General features: G+C 45.3%; 1 protein-coding gene across 11 annotated transcripts in view; it reads right to left on the bottom strand.

Moving 5' to 3' along the window:
• GALNT15 (polypeptide N-acetylgalactosaminyltransferase 15) overlaps positions 1–13420 on the bottom strand; it is a 129880-nt gene that overhangs the window by 39665 nt on the left and 76795 nt on the right. For 5 of the 11 annotated variants that reach the window (XM_029589223.1, XM_029589224.1, XM_029589221.1 and 2 more), the window contains 2 exons: positions 12693–12794; positions 12253–12291 (listed from right to left, as the gene is read on the bottom strand). The exons of 3 other annotated variants lie outside the window; for them this stretch is intronic. In XM_029589223.1, coding sequence (XP_029445083.1) covers positions 12253–12291; positions 12693–12794 — 141 coding nt within the window. The remainder of the gene's footprint in view (positions 1–12252; positions 12292–12692; positions 12795–13420) is intronic. 3 more of the 11 variants (XM_029589222.1, XM_029589227.1, XM_029589225.1) reach the window with 2 other exon arrangements.

Below are 13420 nucleotides of genomic sequence, written 5' to 3'. Positions count from 1 at the left end.
AAGCTTTACCAAACACCAATAAAATATTTCAAACAGCAGACACATCACATACTACCCAATAATTAAAATGGTAGTCAATCAAGAAAAATGAACTTAAAAAGCCACCTTTACTTACCCTCTCCAGCAGTTCTCCTACTCCTTTCCCTTGCAGGCCACACCAGAAGCAGCAGTAGCTGCTGAAGTTGTCCTCACAGTCCTCTTCCTTAGGGTCCCACAATCAGTCTCTTCTCTCTCTCACACACACACACACACCAGTCACACCCTAAGGACCAGTTTCCGTCTCTCATACACCAATCATCTCCCCAACCAGTTTCTCTCTCTCTCTCTCACACACACACAAGCACACACATACCCATTCATCTCCCTGATCAGTCTTTCTCACACATACATACGTCATCTCTCTGGCCAGTCTCTCTCAATCACACAATGCTCTCGCTCTCTCTTACTTACACACAGGCTTTCAATCACACATATGCTCTCTCTATTTCACTTACACACAAGCTCTCAATCACACACATGTTCTATCTCACTTACAGACTCAATCACACATATGCACTCTCTCACAGCCACAAGCCAGCCAAAAACATGCTCCATCTCTCTCGCACACACACATTGACACACACAAGCATCCTCCCTGACTCTCAAATATACCACACACATATAGAAGCATCTTCCCTGTCTCACATATACACCACACACATACAGAAGTACCCTCCCTGTCTCACATACACATTACACTCTCACAGAAGCACCTTGCTTTCAGACTTGCAGCATGATTTTTTACTTTTACTAAAAGTGAAAGTGATGCTCCCAACCGTTAAATAAGAAAACCACATTCCTATCAGAAGGCAAAATGACACCCTTCCTTCAGGTTCTGTCCTCCCAAGGGACAGCCACCCACACCGTACAGCTTCTTTTGTTTTACGCTTTCAGGCAATAAAGCAAGTGTCTTTCTTCAAACTATCAGTCGTATGATTATTCATGTGGGAGACAAGGAACAGAAAGACATCCTTAGTCATCTTCCCTTTTAAATGGGAAGATTCCAGTCTTAGTCATTTAAAAATATACATTTTCTAAAGGCTTTAAAAAAAAAAAAAAGCAAAACCGTTTCAGATTGGAACTATTCTAGTCTTCATGCTTAAATTATGCTTCAAAAAAAAACAACCAAAAAAAACCCCAAACCCCACCTGGCATCAGTATCTTAAATGTGTAATTTTGCTGAGATGAACATTTTAAAAACTTTAATTTTTTTTTTTTTGCTTTAGTATTTGTCTCTACCCACTTTAAGTTAAATTTTATTTTCCAGAAGAGGGATGCTTAAAATTCAGTAATTTCATCTTTCATCCAACTTTTCAAAAGTTACGCTACCAGCACAAAAGTTGAGGTATATGTGTTATCACATTTCATTTTTCTAAACTTGCAGAATCCCAACATAAAGGTTGTTAATACCTGTAACATGCACCTAGATATTAAAAGAAAAAGTTTGATCAAATAGGCCGCATGACCAAGTTTGTTAAAAAGTATGTCTTCCTACTAGAAGGGATATGTACCTCGTTTCCCCCATTATAGTACCCTTTTTTTTTTTAGATCCCATCTAGGATAAAATTTCATATTTTTTATTCTCATAGTCATCGGTGAAAACATCCTGCTGCGTAAGGATGGTGTGCACTTAAATAGCTACTGCCATAGGTCATGGACACGCAGTGTCGGGTCTTTGTTTCTATGGTGGCCTGCATGGCGACAGGCCTCTGGATAGGAAGAGTCTGTGCCACAGGCTGGAAGCCAGCCTGGAAGCTGGTGGTATAGGGCCCTGTCTCACACACAGAAGCACCATTCCTTTCTCACATACACCCACACACAGAAGCACCATTCCTGTCTCACATACACTCCACATACACTCACACAGAAGCATCATTCCTTTCTCACATACACACACACAGAAGCACCATTCCTTTCTCACATACACTCCACATACACCCACACAGAAGCATCATTCCTTTCTCACATACACACACACAGAAGCACCATTCCTTTCTCACATACACTCCACATACACCCACACAGAAGCATCATTCCTTTCTCACATACACACACACAGAAGCACCATTCCTTTCTCACATACACTCCATATACACCGACACACAGAAGCATCATTCCTTTCTCACATACACACACACAGAAGCACCATTCCTTTCTCACATACACTCCATATACACCGACACACAGAAGCATCATTCCTTTCTCACATACACACACACAGAAGCACCATTCCTTTCTCACATACACTCCACATACACCCACACAGAAGCATCATTCCTTTCTCACATACACACACACAGAAGCACCATTCCTTTCTCACATACACTCCACATACACCCACACAGAAGCATCATTCCTTTCTCACATACACACACACAGAAGCACCATTCCTTTCTCACATACACTCCATATACACCGACACACAGAAGCATCATTCCTTTCTCACATACACACACACAGAAGCACCATTCCTTTCTCACATACACTCCACATACACCCACACAGAAGCATCATTCCTTTCTCACATACACACACACACAAGCACCATTCCTTTCTCACATGCACTCCACATACACACACACAGAAGCACCATTCCTGTCTCACATACACACCACATACACCCACACAGAAACACACACACACAGAAAGAAGATTGGCACAGCCGGTCTAGCTGATCACGTGGCCGAAGAAGGGAAGATGGGGCCGGCACAGCCGGAGACCAGGCCAGCGGGGCCAAAGATCTTCTTTTCTTCGGCCCCACTGGCCTTGTCTCCGGCTGCGCCGATCTTCCCTTCTTCAGCCATGTGATCAGCTAGACCAGCTAACTGGGGGAAGCCCGATCCCCTGATAGGCCAATCTGCTTCTGGCGCCGGTGGCCATCAGCCCCTACCATGTGACAGGGGCTACTGGTGCCATTGGTTGGCCCCATCACATGGTAGGGGCTAAAGGTCACGGGTGCCATTTTGGTTAGTGGCAGCAGAGGCCCCGGGAGCAGCAGATCGCTCCCAGGCCCTCTGCTGGAACACCAGGGGTGCATCGGGAGGGTGGCACTGGGGGGGAGGCAGGGCGAGTCAGGGGCTGGCAGAATTTTGAAAGGGCACTTTTTGCCTTTTCAAAATTCTGCTGCCTGCCGCGGCACCCCCTAAGTCTCTGCACCCTAGGCACAGGCCTAGCTCACCTCCGGCCCTGCAACTATGGCAGGAACACCCCAAGATGCCAAGTGAGGGTCATAGCAGCACCAGTATTGGCATGAACAACCAAATGTTCTGAGAGAAGGACAAAAAGGCAAAGGCAATGTAATGAACTGCCCAAAGCACCAAAAGAGGGAATAACAGCACAAACTGTGACATGAACTTCCGAAGGCACAGACTCCAGGGGTATGGCAGTGAGAACCAAGGTATAAACACCCCAAGACACTGAATGAGGGGTAAGGCATCAAGAAGTGCGACTTCAGTATCTTCAGGCACAGAATGCAGAGTGTGGCAGTAAAAAGTGAGGCATCAAGGCACTGAACCAGAAGCAAGGCAGGGCAAGAAAAAGGTCGGGCAGTGGGCAGCAGCAGCAAGGCTCCAGATAACAAGGCATCCAGAGAGGGCAGGGGAGAAGGGTTTTCTTGGGGGTTTTCTAATATTGCTTTTGGGGGGCCAAAACACCTCAGTATAACAGAAGAGAGACAGAGCAGGAGAAGCAAGCTGGGCAGCAACAGCAGCCCAACATACAGCAAGGCACTAAACCAATAAGACAGGAAGGGCATGAGGTGGGCAGCAGCAGCAAGTCTCCAAAATCCAACGTCATCCAGAAATGGGCAGGGGAACAGAACATTTTCCTTTTTTTTTTTAATTGTGACCTTGCTTAGGTTCACTAAGAAGAGATTTCCAGAGATAGATCTGTTTCTTTCTGCAAAGGAAGTTCATGAAGAGTTCAAGGAGCTTGGCTTAAGCAATACTCAGGTAGGAAATGTTTTTCCCTTGCAGAGGATGGGTTGTGGGAAATATAAATGGTGTTTTCCATGAGGACAGGGTGTGGTGAATGGAGTTTGAAGGGAGATAAAGCAATCAAGAGTTCCTAGGCTAAGATTCCTTAAGAGTGCAGAAGGAGAGCTGAGATTTTTGAAAGCAGGGAGGATTTGCAGCTTACAGCCCCAAGGAAATGGGTGGAAGTTGTGATTTTTCCAGCTGCCAGAGCAGCCAAGGAGGAGTTCCTATCAAATCACTGAAAGTCAACCAGAAGGTCTAGAACAAGATAGAGAAAGCACGTCTCTATCCTTAATGGGGAGACCCACAGTGAAGAGAAGGTGAAGATACTGGAGTTTTGTGAGTTCCTGACTATCTTGGGTTAGCTGAGAAAGAGAACTGGGAAAAAGAAGTAACTACTGCTACTGGGATATTAAACTGATTGGAGATTGTACGTGACTGATAATTTTCTTTGTTTTGTCTCTCTTTTTTCCATCATTTTCTTTCTTTTGCCTCCCTTTTCCATGGGATTGGACTGCAAGCTGAGGTTTTTGCTGTCATTTTGAAGTTGATTTTTGTTTGGACTCTGCAATAAAATTGATTTGCTTTGGAACGACACGATGTGGTGTGGGCCCTTATTTGTGTGCCCTTTTCTGGTCCCTGATTGAGCTCAGGGGGTTATCAGTTCCAGGGCTGCAGAAGATTCACTCACCACCTCTGTAGATGCCAAAGGTGACCCCTATGTAAAGGGACTAACAACGTTTTTTTTAATTTGAGGCCAAAATGCCCCAGTATAACTAGGAGAAAGGCAGAGCAGGAAGGGCAGGCCAGGCAGTGACAGCAAGAGTAGCATCTGGCAACAATGCAACAAGGCAGAACTAGAAGAGAGGTAAGGCATAGGGATGTGAACAAGGAAAAAATTTGTTTTGATTCAGTTTTCATTTCACCGGGACCCAAATTCGTTGCATTAGTTTCATAGGGGGAAAACCAATTCGTTGATTAGTTTTATTCGTTGTCCGTTTTCCCATTAAAGTCAATGGGGGAAGTATTTGCAGCCTATTTTTGGCTGTAGAATTGGGGTTTTCTTATCAATTCTGATGAAACGTCTGGGGAGCAATCATCAGAATGAGAAAAGAGCTCCAAGGTACTTAGACTGTGTCAAAGTGGCATCAAAGTGGCATGAATAGCCTAAGGCACTGTGTAAAGGGGCAAAGGGGTACCAGGAGTGGCAAGAGTGCTTTAACAGAGGTGCAAAGCAGCAGCAAGAGTGTCAAAAACACACCACAGCTTCAAAAGAGAGTACCGATAACAGTTGCATGAATCCTCGAAGGCAGCACGACAGCCAAAGTAGCAAGACAAGTGGCATCAACATCTTACAGCACAATGAAGGGGGAACATAGCAAGCAGAAAGACTAGCACCAACACACTGAGGAACCATGAGAGTGGCAAGAACACCACAAGGAGTTGAGTGAGTCATCAGGTGTATGGCAGCAAGGCAGAATGGCAGAAAGTTGATAGGGGCAAGACAGGCTGGCAGAGCTGAGGTAGTCTGGTCCCTGTGGTTTTGATAAGGGCAAGACAGGCTGGCCCTGGGGAGAGTTCCCTTTCCTTTGTGCAGGAAAGGGCTCCCTAGAATGGGTTCGCCCCTAGAGTGTGGTGTTTCCATTGGCATCTAGTGAGCTCTCGCTGGTCTTTTAAAATCTGGTGGATGTAGCAGATATACAAACGAGAATATTCAAGGCAGAGGCAGAGGCGGAGGAGGTTTCCATGTGAACAGCAGTTCAACATGGGTCAGAGGGTGCTAAGAGATAGGCTGGCTGCACCCAGGGAGAGTACCCCTTCCTTTGTGCAGGAAAGGGCTCCCTGGAATGGGTTGGCCCCTAGAGTGGAGCATGAGCCTTCAAGCGTAGCGAGTCATTGTGGAGGAGGTTTTCATGTGAACAACTGTTCAACATGGGTCAGAGGGTGCTAAGAGATAGGCTGGCTACACCCGGGGAGAGTTCTCTTTCCTTTGCTCAGGAAAGGGCTTCCTGGAATGGGTTGGCCCCTAGAGTGTGGTAGGGATGTGAATCGTTTTAGGACGATTAAAATTATCGTCCGATAATTTTAATATCGTCTTAAACCGTTATGGAACACAATACAATAGAGATTCTAACGATTTATCGTTATAAATCGTTAGAATCGTGAGCCGGCACACTAAAACCCCCTAAAACCCACCCCCGACCCTTTAAATTAAATCCCCCACCCTCCCGAACCCCCCCCCCAAATGACTTAAATAACCTGGGGGTCCAGCGGCGGTCCGGAACGGCAGCGGTCCGGAACGGGCTCCTGCTACTGAATCTTGTTGTCTTCAGCCGGCGCCATTTTCCAAAATGGCGCCGAAAAATGGCGGCGGCCATAGACGAACACGATTGGACGGCAGGAGGTCCTTCCGGACCCCCGCTGGACTTTTGGCAAGTCTTGTGGGGGTCAGGAGGCCCCCCCCCAAGCTGGCCAAAAGTTCCTGGAGGTCCAGCGGGGGTCAGGGAGCGATTTCCCACCGCGAATCGTTTTCCGTACGGAAAATGGCGCCGGCAGGAGATCGACTGCAGGAGGTCGTTCAGCGAGGGTTCCGGCGCCTCGCTGAACGACCTCCTGCAGTCGATCTCCTGCCGGCACCATTTTCCGTACGGAAAACGATTCGCGGCGGGAAATCGCTCCCTGACCCCCGCTGGACCTCCAGGAACTTTTGGCCAGCTTGGGGGGGGCCTCCTGACCCCCACAAGACTTGCCAAAAGTCCAGCGGGGGTCCGGAAGGACCTCCTGCCGTCCAATCGTGTTCGTCTATGGCCGCCGCCATTTTTCGGCGCCATTTTGGAAAATGGCGCCGGCTGAAGACAACAAGATTCAGTAGCAGGAGCCCGTTCCGGACCGCTGCCGTTCCGGACCGCCGCTGGACCCCCAGGTTATTTAAGTCATTGGGGGTGGGGGATTTAATTTAAAGGGTCGGGAGTGGGTTTTAGGGGGTTTTAATGTGCCGGTTTTGCGATTTTACGATTTTTTCGATTTTTTCACGATTTTTTCACGATATTTTACCCCCCCAAACGGCAACAATACGATTCCCTCCCCCTCCCAGCCGAAATCGATCGTTAAGACGATCGAGGACACGATTCACATCTCTAGAGTGTGGTGGTTCCGTTGGCATCTAGTGAATACCCAGAAGCTATTAACTGCACTTATGCACTTCAGCTGATGACAAAGGAACTTGAAGAGCTCTCAGAAATAAGAAAACTGCTACTCAAGACCAAATCTACAATATCAACCTATGTTGACGTTATAGTTTACACAGTGCCTCTGTAAACTATGGGAACACAGAGGATGAACTAGAGTACAAGTACCACCAGTTTTCTATAGTACTAGAAACATTAATGTTGGCACCTAAGAAATATTTAGGGAAAATGGCCCATATTATGAAGGTCATGAAAACTATTGAGCATATGAAATATCCAAGCTCCAAGCTGGACGGACAGGCACAGCATTAGAGGTCAAGCCCTTGTGGGACATAAAGCTTGGACGGACAGGCACAGCATTAGAGGATAGAGGTCAAGCCCTTGAAGGGACATAAGGCCTGGATGGTCAGGCACAGCATTAGAGGTCAAGCCCTTGTAGGGATGTAAGGCCTGGATGGACAGACACAGCATTAGAGGATAGAGGTCAAGTCCTTGTAGGGATGTAAGGCCTGGATGGACAAGCACATCATTAGAGGTCAAGCCCTTGTAGGGATGTAAGGCCTGGACGGACAGGCACAGCATTAGAGGATAGAGGTTACATCCCTTGTAGGGATGTAAGGCCTGTACAGACAGGCACAGCATTAGAGGTCAAGCCCTTGTAGGGACGTAAAGCCTGGACAGACAGATACATCATTAGAGGTCAAGCCCTTGTAGGGATGTAAGTCCTGGACGGACAGGAGCAGCATTAGAGGATAGAGGTTATATCCCTTGTAGGGATGTAAGTCCTGGATGGACAGGCACAGCATTAGAGGTCAAGCCCTTGTAGGGACATAAAGCCTGGATGGACAGGCACAGGATTAGAGGATAGAGGTCAAGCCCTTGTAGGGACATAAAGCCTGGATGGACAGGCACAGCAATAGAGGTCAAGCCCTTGTAGGGACATAAGGCCTGGATGGACAGACACAGCATTAGAGGGCAAGCCCTTGTAGGGACGTAAGGCCTGGACGGACAGGCACAGCATTAGAGATCAAGCCCTTGTAGGGACATAAAGCCTGGACAGACAGGCATAGCATTAGAGGTCAAGCCCTTATAGGGACATAAGGCCTGGACGGACAGACACAGCATTAGAGGATAGAGATAAAACCCTTATAGAAACGTAAGGCCTGGACTGACAGGCACAGCATTAGAGGTCAAGCCCTTATAGGGACATAAGGCCTGGACGGACAGACACAGCATTAGAGGATAGAGATAAAACCCTTATAGAAACGTAAGGCCTGGACTGACAGGCACAGCATTAGAGATCAAGCCCTTGTAGGGACATAAGGCCTGGATGGACAGGCACAGCGATAGAGGTCAAGCCCTTGTAGGGACATAAGGCCTGGATGGACAGACACAGCATTAGAGGGCAAGCCCTTGTAGGGACATAAGGCCTGGGCAGACAGGCTCAACATTAGATGTCAGGCCCTTGTAGGGACGTAAAGCCTAGACGGACAGGCACAGCATTAGAGGTCAAGCCCTTGTAGGGCCATAAGGCCTGGATAGACAGGCACAGCATTTGAGGTCAGGCCCTTGTGAATACCCAGAAGCTATTGACTGTACTTAATACTTATGCACTTCAGCTGATGACTAAGCAACTTGAAGAGCTCTCAGAAATAAGAAAACTGCTACTCATGTCCAAATCTACAATATCAACCTATGTTGACTTTGTAGTTTACACAGTGCCTCTGTAAACTATGGGAACACAGAGGATGAACTAGAGTGCAACTACCACCAGTTTTCTATTGCACTAGAAACATTAATGTTGGTACCTAAGAAACATCTAGGGAAAATGGCCCATATTTTGAAGGTCATGAAAACTATTGAGTATATGAAATATCCAAGCTCCAAACATCTGAAGTCAGCTTTTTATGTTCTTACATTCCAAATGTTGCAAAACAGGAAAAAGAATATTCTGGAAAGAAGTGATGCACAAATACATGAAACTGAAATTAGAAACACTAGAACTAAACTGAGACAGGCACAGCTTTTGAGGTCAGGCCCTTGTAGGGATGTACAGCCTGGACAGTGGACGTAGAGGCACAGCGTTTGAGGTCAGGTACATGTGCTGATATTATCTGGAGCATAGGAGGCAGTTGGAGCTGATGCAAGGCTTTCAATTGCTTTTATTCATCTTACCATTCACAGGGAAAATTTGGAAACCCAAGCAAAGATAGGTTTATTTTCAAAAGCATTAGCATTTCCATCAACTCTGGTGCCAGCCTTGAGTGGTAAGAGCTCATGATATCCCCTGTCATTGAAAATACATGTTCACTGGGCACACTGGTTGGTGGACATGAACCAACCTTTGGCTAGGTGTGGCCAGACAGTGGACTTCTGTGCCCAATATGCCAGCGGATCTGTCTGCATGTCCTCTGTGGGCTCTGAGAGATACTGTGTCACTGAAATTTGTGCTAGTGTCTCCTTTGCTTGGGTGGGCTGAGAGTCACTCATGCCAGCTGCTTTCTCTCTAGCCTGTAGCAGAACAAATGATTCTTTATGGGCAACATAGCTTTAGTGTACTGAAGTGGAGGAGGAGGAAGTACTAGCTGTCACTGACAGAGTGCTGCACCTGCTTGGGCTAGCACAACTCTCTGAAGTGCCTGCCGCTGTTTCCTCCTCTGCTTCATGCCTAATCTGTCCCTGCCTATGGCGCTCCTGTTCACGGACTTTTAGTAACAGCATGTCCTTCACAAATGTGAGACAATTGGACTGTAGGGCGAGTTTTCCTTTCACACGGGGATCACAGACTGTGGCGAACATGTATGTCTGGTCTTTTGTTAAAGGCCTTAATCCCTCTTGCACCTGCTTCTGCAAAAAGTCCAGACAATGCAGCACCTCTGCTGTCATTCCTTCTTCCTGTTTAAAGCCCTCCACACTTTCCTCCAGAAAATTAACTATAGGGATGATGTCAGCCAAGGTGGCACTTCTGGAACTCAGCTCCTCTGTGGCATCCTTGAAAGGCTGCAGGACTTTTACCAGCTGACTCATGACTAACCAATCTTGATGCCCTAGGGGATTCTGCACACCTATGTCCATTGCCGCAGAAAGTTCATGAAGGGGTGTCTGCTGCTCCACTAACATCTGCAGCATATTATAGGTGGAATTACACCAGATGGAAATGTCTTGAATGAGACGCTTGTGAGGCATCTCCAAATCAGTCTGCTTTTGTCGGAGAACCTGCCCCACCTTCACACTTTTGTGCAAGTGCCCTGCTATTTCCTGCACTTCTGTATTATCGTATACAGGTATTCATTCTCTTTGTGATTGGACTCCAACCCCAGAGCTGACTTCACTACCAGGTGCAGAATGTGTGCAAAACATCAGATGTTCTGAAAGCACCCATAGGATATTGCCTTTACCATGTTTGCACCATTGTCTGTGACAATGGCTGCATTAGAAAAATGCTTAGCTCTGATAGGTTGCATTCTCGTCTCCTTGCCAACCTGTCTTACCCACTCTATGACAGGGCTGTGAGGTCACTTATGACTCACAGGAAAGGGCTGGTTTTTGCTATAGATACTCCCACATGACCTTCTCCTATTTCAAACGGCTGCTAAGAAATCACTGAGAGCCAAAAGAATGAAAGTAATGATATGTTTGTATTCGTGGGGGACCGCGATGTGTTTCGCGAACCCTCGAATACAACAAATAGGGACTTATGCGTTGCGGATTGCCCATGCATTGTACACAAATGAGCATCCCTAGTAAGGAATAATGTAAGCCAGCTGCAAGAGTGGCAACTGACAACAACATAGCAAGGTGATAAGGAAATAAAGTATGGGCATTAGTTTGGTGTAGATGTGCATTGATCCTGCAACTCACATGGAAATTCAAGGAAATCCAGTAGAAGGAGGCTTATCTTAAAGAAGACTGACTTCTCCATCAATTCTAGTGCCAGCCGTGAATGATGCTGGCTCATCATGTCCCCTATCATTGAGAATACATATTCATTAGGCAAGCCCGCTGGAAATACTGGATGACCATGAGAAAGTCCAGCCAGACAGGTTTCTTTGTCCATGTCTTCAATGGGTTCTTCAAGGTGCTGTATGACTGCAATTTGTGTAGGAGTCTCCTTTACTGTGGGGTGGAGTGGGGGGATACTGGTTTCTGTTGCCAGCCACAAATGTTATGGCCTGTGGCAGCCCATAGGGGTAGGGGGTGACAGATAAAGGTGGGGGAGGATATGGCAGCTGTTAGGGTGCTGCTGATGCTAACAGTACTGCGTTGGGAGCCCAATCTTTCCTCTACTGCATCCCCACTGTTCTTCTTCCTCTGGTATTCCAATTCTTGCACCCTAGCCACTAACTTCTTCCAGGAAGTCAGATTATTGGACTGGAGAGCGATACTCCCTTTCACTAGTGTATTACATAGGGTGGCCAGCATATAATTTACCAGCTGAGTGAGGGCTCTGAGACAATTTTGCATGTGCAGCAGCAAGGAGTCCACGAGCACCAGCACCTCTGGTGCCAGAACCTATCCTGCTGGAAACCTTATAACTTTTCTTTCATGGGAATGACCTCACTTGTTATTGAACTGAGATCCTCTGTGACATCCTTGAAGGACTTCAGGAATTGTACCACCTGCACCGTGTGTAATCAATCCTGACTCCCTGGGACAATCTATACTATCTCGGCATCCACAGATAACTTCATGAAGGGGTGTCTATGGCTAACTAACCTTTTGCATCATTAGATAGGTAGATTTACACCTGCTGCTTACATCCAGAATAAGTTGGTGTCCAATGCCCCAATGGCTTTCTTCTTCTCATGCAGCTGCTGCCCACCCTTTATGTTTCAGTCAAATTACCCCACTATTGTCATGTAACTTATCAATTCCCAAAGGACAAAGTTTTCACCTTCCTCGGTCCCCAATCCCAGGGAGTCCCTTACTGCCGGGTATAGCAAGGGTGCAAAGCATCAGATCCCTTGGTAGCACCCATTGCTCACTGCTCTCATCATGTAATTTCTAGCAAAGGAGGTGTTACTAAGTACTAACTGAAATGGTGCACAAACCTTTATACATGCCATATTCACTGTTTTCCTATACTGATTCTGTAAAAAAAAAAAACAACCTGTAAATAAATAGTAATTAGGCATTAAAATTTGCAGAAAGATATCTTGTGTAACTTTGTACAATGTACAGGTTGTGTCAGCTTCTGTTCATTTAGAGATTCAGTGCAATATTTAATTTCACTGGGATGCCTAAATTTTTGCACACAACTGTGTGTTTCTTTAAGTGATAAAAGCTAATTTTCCCTTCAACCTAAAAGACTTGCCAAAGGGCAAAAGATTATGATATAGTAAGCCAGTGAATGATGTATTCTAACAGTGGTACCATGAAATATATTGAAATCTTATCATTTGCATTTAAAAAAATCAAAACAATTTTGTGACAGTGACTCAACTGCTAGTTTTAAATTTAATGTGAATAAATGTTGGATAAAATTTACTACCTGGTTACCACTGCTGCTACATGAGGAAAATTCAACAGGATGTCCTGATACATTCCACTTAAATCTGTAATCTGCACAGTCGCCAAGACCAACATTATATAGCTGTGAATAAACATTTAGAGTGGTATAATGAAAACTGTACAATAAAGAGTGGACCATTTTAATTGACTTTTATGTTTACCTTTCACCTTATATGTAGAGACCTTCGTTTACAGTTTCTATTTTATTTTTCCTGGGGAATTTCAATATTATAACAAAAAAATTAGTGGAAAAATAACTTTGGCATAACAAACAAGAGAAAAATCAGTAGAAGTCATTTTTTCCAAAGATTTTTTTTTTGTTATAACATTGAAATTCCCCAGGAAAAATAAAATAAAATCTGAAAACGAAGGTCCCTACTTATATGCAGCAAAAAGAGTTGTCCCAGTAGCCACAGGTTGAGGAGATATTTGAGAGTTGGTGCATGAATCAAAAATGTATGCTTAATATGACTTCAGTACAGCAAGCAATATAACTAGGTAGTAGAACTAAGTTCCAGTACATTATCAAGAAAAGTCAATTTTGTGTACATTTTGCACTATACGTTTAAACAAAAAAAATGCAAACGCATGTTTGATAATAAAACCTTTAGTATTTTACCATTCTTGAATTTGACATACTATTAGAAGAAATATTGTTACCTTTTTATTTTAAATCAAAGTTTTACATGTACTCAATCTTTATTTTCA

The sequence above is a fragment of the Rhinatrema bivittatum genome, chromosome 2 (genome assembly GCF_901001135.1).
Source record: "Rhinatrema bivittatum chromosome 2, aRhiBiv1.1, whole genome shotgun sequence".
In the NCBI taxonomy this organism is placed as follows: domain Eukaryota; kingdom Metazoa; phylum Chordata; class Amphibia; order Gymnophiona; family Rhinatrematidae; genus Rhinatrema; species Rhinatrema bivittatum.
Note: the sequence above shows the minus strand (reverse complement) of the source record. Positions and strands in the feature narration are given on the sequence as shown.